General features: G+C 41.2%; 1 protein-coding gene and 1 pseudogene across 1 annotated transcript in view; one reads left to right on the top strand and one right to left on the bottom strand.

Annotated features, from left to right (window-relative positions):
* SAMHD1 (SAM and HD domain containing deoxynucleoside triphosphate triphosphohydrolase 1) overlaps positions 1 to 8,689 on the bottom strand; it is a 66,143-nt gene that overhangs the window by 38,796 nt on the left and 18,658 nt on the right. Inside the window, exons 4-5 of the mRNA XM_019655168.1 lie at positions 3,221 to 3,381; positions 205 to 239 (exon numbers count right to left, since the gene is read on the bottom strand). Coding sequence (XP_019510713.1) covers positions 205 to 239; positions 3,221 to 3,381 — 196 coding nt within the window. The remainder of the gene's footprint in view (positions 1 to 204; positions 240 to 3,220; positions 3,382 to 8,689) is intronic.
* LOC109389549 (mediator of RNA polymerase II transcription subunit 29 pseudogene) lies at positions 6,601 to 8,104 on the top strand (annotated as a pseudogene).

The raw sequence follows: 8,689 nt of genomic DNA, 5'->3' as shown, positions 1-8,689 counted from the left end.
AAAAAAAAAATTACCACATGATCCAGCAATTCCAATTTTGAGTATATACCCAAAACAATTGAAAGCAGGGTCTCAAAGAGATACTTGCACACTAATGCTCATAGTAATAGGGCAGGAAGATAGACAGAAATGAGCAGGAGAAAGAAATTTAGCCCCATTAGAAAGCCCCTTCCTGCAGCTCCTACCTGGGTCAAGACCCCTGGCAGCTGCCAGGCAGGACTCCAGGCTTACACATACCTCTAAATCAAAGAGATATGTTAAGTCAGAGAACGGGGAACACATCCTGATTGTCAGGACCATCGAATCCTTTTTAGCCCAACAGGATTCCAGGTTTTCACACACCCCTAAGGGATGTGTTTTCTCATCCCCTCGAAAACAAGGGGATGTATTTACATGTGCCCATAAATAAAAGGAATGTGTTTACTCATGCCCCTGAATTAAAAGAAATGCATTGCTAAATGCCAGAGGACTAGGTACCTCAGGGGAGGAGAGATATAAGAAGGAAGTGGGGAGGCAATTCTACCCATAGAAATAAAAGCCTTCATGTAATCTAAGGCGGGGCTGCTTCCCTCTCTTGGGTCAGCCCTCTCCATGTCTCCGAGTGTACTCTCTTACTAATAAACTTCTGCTGCTCATGCTGCATAAATTTCTGTCTTTTGATTGAACTCATTCCTTCAAGAAGACAAGAACTGAGGTTTCCAACATCATTTTCAGGTAACAACAGTAGCACTGTTACCAGCCAAGACAGTGCCCCTCCCAAAGACTTTTAAGTGTTCTTTCCTATAGAAATGTTAAGTAGAGAAACATTAAGTCTCCTCCCTAGTTTCTTAGCCCCTGGCTTTGATTATCTTCTCATCAGCCTATGAATTCTAGGCTAAAGATTGCTCCTAGACTGAGACCTAGAATTCTCCTATCCCCTGCTTCTTGATTGCTTTGTAAATCAGTTTCTGAATCCTAAACAATAGAAGTCTCCTACCCCTGCTTCAGATAACTACTTGAAAGTCTGTGACTTCCTAATATCCCCCAGGCCAGTAAGCTAAATGCCAAACCCATTCTGGGACCAGACAACTACCACCTGAGTGACAGGCTGAATGGCCACAGGCTTCGTGAGAGCTAACAGATTTATTAATTAAAATCTATTTTTCCTCATTCAGGGACCTTGGTGATACAGAGGATACCCCAATAAGATTGCCAGTCACAACCAAAGAAGCCAATACTCTTCCAGGAGGAGCTCGAGACCCCTTCCTCTCATCTGAGATCAGCTAGGGTGAGAGTTCCGTGAATCCCCCAATGGTCAGGGACAGCTCTATGACCCTGCCCAGCAGGAAGCAGATACAGAAGAAGAGATCTCCTGTCCCTCAATTTCCCATAGAGATTTTATGGGGATCATGTCTCTTAAGGGGAAAACAAGGCAGGCAGTTAGAGGCAGGCATTGGGTCTCTGCATTCCTGCCTGTCCCACAGAGTGTGACTGTCAAGGGGACATCCCCTCTACACCCAAAACTCCCCTTTGTATTGTAATTACCTACCCCTTCGAGAAAACAAATGGGCACAAAATACCCAACTAGATTAGACCAGTTACTCGCACCTGGGCTATACCTCTTGTCAATCACAGGTGCCAATCAAGTGGTCCCATGCCATTAGGGGAACAGTCCATTCTAGAGAAAGGGGATAAAAACTCCAAGTCCTGGGAAGTTCGCCCTGCTCTTTTTGACCGCTTCCTCCCTTTTTTGAGCCTTTTGAGCCTTGCCTTTGCTTGTGGCCCGCTCCAAACTCTTTGGAATGTAATTTCTCTTCTAATAATGTACTGAAATGTACTATCTCTTCAAATAAACTACTTTTCAGTACTTGACTCCAGCATCTCGTTCAATTCTTTGCTCAAGTTGCCAAGGACCTGGTCTTTGCGCCTAGAAGGGACCATTCCCCGACAACAGGACTTCTGGCTTTGTAATGTTTACAACATAGATTGGAGATAAAACGCCTAACAAATGCTAAATGCACTTTAAGCACTTCCCTGAAAGTAATGTCTAAATAAATACAGTTATCTTTTTCTTGTCTAAACCCTGGGCGCTCCAAGAGAATAAAGACAATTTCTGTCCTGTTGATTTGGTAGGGCCTAGTTAAGTTTTCAGTGAACATTTGTTGATAAATGAATGCACATTTAAATAGATACATGTGTTCTGGATAAAGATGCTTCATGGGCCGGCCGAGTGGGGCGTTGGTTTAAGAGTTGGCTTGGGACGCCAGAGGGCCCCGGTTCGGATACCACATATGAGGGCCAGTGACACTGCCCTCTTCAGCTAAGATGCTGAACAACAGCTCAACCTGGAGCTGGGCTGCCGGGAGTCGCCAGTGATGGTGTAGACTGCAGCCCCTGTTGCAGTGGGTTGCCATGGGCTACCATGTGTAGCCAGCAGCCAGCGTGAGTGGCCAGAAGCCGCAGTGAGCAGCTATCCAGAAGCCGGCGACTGATCTGCCTCACCCGGGAAGAGCGCAATGATGGTGCCAACTTGGGCCAGTGAAGCGACAACCTCCACAACTAGACTGAAGAACAAAAGGACAGCAACTTGTCTGTTCCCCTTCCCCCAATTCTCCAGCGCTGTTCCCATCCTTCAATTCTTCAATTAAAAAAAATAAAATAAAGATGCTTCAAAACAAACAACAACAACAAAAAAACCAAAGTGATACACTGTGAGTGCTTCATGAAGATCTAGAAAACTGTCCAGATCTTCCCTGTCCATGTCCTCCTGGTTCTACATTTTATAATGGAAAATGTTTCAGCTTAGTTGTACATAATAGAAGTGCCACCCTCTCTAAGCTTGTGGATGCTTTCCTGATTTACGCATTTCCTGGTTTCCACGGGCAAATCAAAGGACAACATGACTAAATATGGACTACAGGAAATTAAATAATAAAGCCTACAAAGTTAATTAGACCAGTAACCAACCTGTTAGCTTTTAAACAATATATGAACACCAATATTTCATCCAAATGACCTGTCAACAGACATTTTCATTCTCTTTCCAGGAAGGATCTGAAGTGGCTTATAAGAACATATAAAAAAAGGGAAATTAAAGCTTCTTTTTTTTTTCATCAACAAAATAAGGATACTGTTACCATTTTGTAAGACAATTTATTCTCTAAAAGATGAGACAATCATTTCATGAGACAAGAAAAGGTACTTAGTAACTGTAAGTTCCCTACCCCTGTTCCTTTCTTACCCTAGACTGTGCTCAAATCGATTGTGTGAAGCTCCTGGGAAAACGTAGTAAGTGCCTCCCAACTGTTTAATGTAGCGAAGCCGCTGAAATTGAGGTGTGTCGATGATTCGGATGAGGAGAGGATGGAGGTCAATGTGGCCATGGACAGGATCATTAATTACCTGGAAAATTACATTTAAATTAATATGCATAACAATACTAACTCCATCTAAAATTTTTGTGCAGTAAGAATACTACTAAGGGAAATGGCAAGATTTTACCTAGTTGAGTTTTTTTTTTTATTTTATTTTTTTTAGCTGAGCCATCCTGCCACCTGTTGGCAGCTCAGCGGCTGCTCAGCTCGGGCAGGGATTCGAACCGCTGTTGCTCAGAGCTCAAGCTCTTGAGTGAGCTCTTAACCAACTGAGCCACTCGGCCAGCCCAAGATTTTAATATTATCATAAGATAACATCATTATCTTATTTAGGTATCACTACCAGACAGATGAAGTACATTGGATCTGGGTATATTTCATGTCTTCCTAATGGATTCTAATAACAGGAAGATAAAGATTTCAATCTTTTTAGTATGTATATGATTTAATTAGCCTTTAACAAGTTAGTCTTGTATTCAAGTTAAACATATTCCTTTAACACAGTCATTCAGATCATATGAGCCATATTAGTATCAGCACTGTGTCTAATTGTCTAATTTTTTTTCTAAGTGTTTCTATATAATACCCATCACTAGAATCCTTAGAAAGGTAGGGAAGGAGAGAGGGGGAAGGAGGGAGGAAGAAAGGGAGGAAGGAAAAAAGAAAGAAGAAAGAAGGAAAGAAAAATTGCAGGCAGGAAGACAAAATTCTATAGTACTTAATGTCACTCAGAAATGCTTCCTTATAAAGATAACTTTCACAATTATGTATTCATTACTCTCTAAGTTTAAACAGGGGCCTTACATATGGGTGAAGATTTAATGCTCCTATTTTTTTAAGTAAAGATACATCTTTCTTAACTGTCCATAACTGCATTTTAAAGGGAAATATACAGAATAAAAAAGGCTGATAAATAATTTAATCCATGAGTTTTACACATTCTCCCCATGTCTGCGTGGGTTTTCTTGGGTACTCCAGTTTCTTCCTACATCCCAAAAACGTGCACCTTGGGGGAAATGGCATGTCTAAATTGCTCCAATCTGAGTGAATGTGGATGTGTGCGTGTGAGTGAGCCCTGCGACGGAATGGTGTTCTGTCCAGGGTTGGTTCCCACATTGCCCTGAGCTGCCCAGACAGGCTCCAGCTTTAACTGGAATAACCCTTAATTGAAATAAGCAGGTTGGAAAACCATTCTCTTACTTCTTTCTATTAATCTTTCTTAAATGTATGTATAGCTCACATTTATTTCAGTATTTATTATTAGAAATGTTTTGAGTCCTTATTTAAATGTTTGGTGATATTTCTGTGACTAGAAATATGCCATAGGAAATTAACTCTTGTTTATATCAATTAGTCTTTGGTAAACTGGTTTCTTATGTCATTCCACTTAAAGTGGCAGTTTCCAAGGAACTACTAATGACATTAAATGAGGGCTTACTGTACTGGTCTATTTCTTCCCCTTTATACAAGATCAATGTAACAATCACAAACAAATGAGAATCTATTTTATTGTTAAAAATTATCAAAGAAAAATTCTACAATCTACTATTAATCCATTTATTTTATTTTACTTATTTATTATTTATGTATTTATTTATTTAAAGACTTTTACTGGGGAATTGGGGAAGGGGAACAGACAAGTTGGTGTCCTTTTGTTCTTCAGTCTAGTTATGGAGGGCGCAGCTTCACTGGCCCATGTTGGCATCATCATTGCACTCTTCTCGGGTGAGGCAGTAGCTCACTGGCCATTGGATGGCCGTCACAGCAGCTCGCGGCAGCTCATGAAAGCTCATGCAAGCTGCTGGCCAGCCCCACTGTAGCCTACGCCATTGCCGGCGAATCACGGCAGCCCAACTCCAGGTCGAGCTGTTGTTCACCATCTTAGCTGTAGAGGGTGCAGCGTCACTGGCCCTCATGTGGAATCCGAACTGGGACCCTGCTGCTCAGAGCTGGTGTCCCAAGCCAACTCTTAACCAACGCGCCACTCGGCCAGCCCTATTAATCCATTTAAAGTTCTAAAAGTCTTCACTGTCAATTTCTCAAATGTAATAACTGTTTGTGTGTGTGTGTGTGTGTGTATGGCGGGGGGTAATAACTGTTTTTAAAACATTTGTTTCACCCTAAATTTGCTACAAAATAAATTTAAGCAACTTTATGAAAAAATAACTTAAAAATTATTTCAACTTAATATCATAATATATATCCACTCTTTTTCATGTCAAAAAATACATCATGAGCACTTCCTCATATTATTACAAATCTTAATAATTATCATTGTAATGGTTCCATTTCATTGATGAACCAACATTTTAAAACCATTCCCCTCATGTTGGGCAAAAAAATTGCTGGAAATTCTAGTTACATTATTTCATATTCCCTTCCTAATTCTTAATGTGTACATGTGATATTCAAGTGTTTTGATTATTGTTTACAATCTGTTATTTTTGTTCTCCCAGTATTATTTAATATAAACTGCTCCTTTACTTTTCACATGGTCCACCTGTCCGTTTCAAAGGCGATTTGATATTCTATCGTGTTAGTAGTCAAGCTAGATGAAACAATCCTATTGTCTATTAAGTGTCTTTGTCTTCTGTATATGTCAAGCAATGGGGATTAGAGATGAGTAAGCATCATTCCTGCCCTCCTGGAAAGATTAATAGAATCTGTGTTCACAGAGTTGGGGAAAGAGAATGGGGGAAAGGAAACAAAAGGCGTGGTCAGTTCTACCCAGAATAAAGGGAAGAGGAAGCCATCAGAAAAAGATTCAGAGGTAGTAATTATATAACACATATTAGGTAAGAGAAAGTACATAAAACAGGCATTTCACTCTCTTAAGATTCATTAATATGTTTGACAAAGTAGTGTCAGGAAATGCAGGAAACACTGTATTTCCTCCTCATGGCTATACAATTCCTGGCTTCTGAAAACCAAATGAACTCAATTTAGTATGATGAAAACAGTCAAGAAAAAAGGTTGTGACTTTGAGATAGGCAATGGTTTCTTAGACACCAAAAGCTCAAGAGGCAAAAGAAAAAAATAAATAAACTGGACTACATCTAACTTTAAATATTTGTGCTCCAAAGAACACCACCAAGAAAGTAAGAACGACAATCCAGAAATGGGAGAAAATATCAGCATATAATGTATCTGATAAGGGATTCGCATCCAGAATATGCGTATACGAAGAACTCTTACACTTTAAATTAGATTGTGGTTGATGACTGAACAAAAACCTTGTGGACTTTCTAAAAACAGTGACGTGTATATTTTAAATGAGTGAATTGTAAGGTGTGTGAATTATATCTCGCTAACCTGTTATTGTTTGTTTGTTTTGTTTTGTTTTTAAAGAATAACATGCGCTATCACATTAGGGTATAGAACGCACTTCTGGCACACTAAGTGAGGAAGACGGCTGTGTCCCAGCAGCAGGCTTAGGCGGCTTCCTCCACATGGCCGGTGGCCCGGGTAGGCAGCAGCAGCTGCAACCACCTACACAACTGGTGGGGCCTGCCCTGAACGAGCTTTTGCAGCAACAGCAACCGGACTTCCACCTCGTGCAGTGCTGTAAGACACTCATCGCTCAGCGGAAGAACAGTCTTCAGGCTTTGATGAAAGTTGCAGCCTAGAACCTGATTCAGAATACTAACACTGACAACGAACAAAAGAGCAGTGACAGACCCATACAGAACTTTGACAAGTATGTCTGGAGGAGTTCTATGCCATGTGACCGGCTGGAGCTCTGCCTGTGCTTGGCACATGAATGCCTGTTATAGGGTTGCAATAGTGCCAAGCACTCTCCGACGCGGGTGCCCATAGCCACCAAGCCAGGCGCGGTGCAGCCTAACAGCCTGCCCTACCCACAGTACCTGGCAGTCACCAAAGCCCAGGCTGCCAGTGCCAAGGACATTCACACCGTTCTGCTGGACTGTGCCAACAAGGTCACGGGCAAGACTCTTGCACCACATAGTAGGCCCTGGGGGTGCCCTGTGAGCTGGCAGGGCTGGGAGTGGGGCAGGCTGGGAGTGGAGCAGGCTGTTGGGGAGGGGGAAAGGGAAGGAAAGAGGAGTGGCCTCAAAGCCAAAAAAAAAAAAATTAGGGTAGGAATCAATTCTTTGTTCAACTGTACTGGTAGTGAAACGAAGATCATATAAGGTATCAATTTCATTATTATATAGTGACTCACTGACTCAGACTTGGTAGATTTAAAATCTATTCTCAACAACTATAATTTAAAATTTATAAATGAGGGCTGGTCGAGTGGCACGTTGGTTAGGAGTTGGCTTGGGATGCCAGCTCTAAGCAGCAGGGCCCCGGTTTGGATCCCACATGAGGGCCAGTGATNAAAAAAAAAAAAAGAATGGATCCGACAAAGTAACTGAAGGAAAAAACAGCAATTTGATTCAACAAGAAGGATAAAAGAAAAATCAAATTCACATTATCCTAAACAGAGCAGAGTCAGAAAAGTTCACTATCAGGAAGTCCTTTCATATAACTTGTAGCAACGATGTTTCACATGGGAAATTCACTGAAGGGCTCAAAAAAACACAAAAACAAAAAAACCCCAATGCCTTGATCTTACGAATCATTCTAAGAAGAAGCAATGGCACATTTATGTTAATGTTAACTAAAGGATTAAAACACAACTTTCATATTTCTCTTGGTTAGCTGAAGTTTTTAATTTCAAAGACAGGTAACATGTTATGATTTTTCATGACTGTTTTGGCTCTTTGTATGGCTTACCAAGATCATGACACAGCCCAGCAATCTGAACACAGAGAATATCTCGTTCACTTATCTCCAGCTCTGGTTGTCTTTCACTCAGTGTGCGAAGTAGACATCCTGCTAGATGCCCTACGCTGCAGAGCAAAATAAATAAATAAGTCGCTATTTTGTTTTCAAGATAAATGATACTTCCGGTCCTCAAGAACTTCAATGTTTCTCTAAGGTTGTAAGTTTCTCACAGGTTGTAATAGATCTTTAGGGCAATTTAACAGAATGGTCTGTTTTGGAACTAGGCAGGAACACACAAACAGAATCCCAAAAGCAGGGCCTCTTGGCTCAGCATCACTAATCATTACGGAAATGCAAAATCAAAACCACAATGGTACTACCTCATACCCATTAGGATGGCTATTATCCAAATAAAACAAAACAAAAACCCGAATTATAAATAATCAATGTTGGCCAGGATGTGGAGAAACTGGAGCCCTTGTACACTGTTAATGGGAATGTATAATGGCGCGGCTACCGGAAAGCTATATTAAAAACAAAATTACCGGGCCGGCCGAGTGGCGCGATGGTTAAGAACTGGCTTGGGACGCCAGAGGGCCCCGGTT

This window comes from Hipposideros armiger, unplaced genomic scaffold (assembly GCF_001890085.2).
Source record: "Hipposideros armiger isolate ML-2016 unplaced genomic scaffold, ASM189008v1 scaffold_238, whole genome shotgun sequence".
Lineage (NCBI taxonomy): Eukaryota > Metazoa > Chordata > Mammalia > Chiroptera > Hipposideridae > Hipposideros > Hipposideros armiger.
This window is presented reverse-complemented; position numbering and strand designations above follow the sequence as displayed.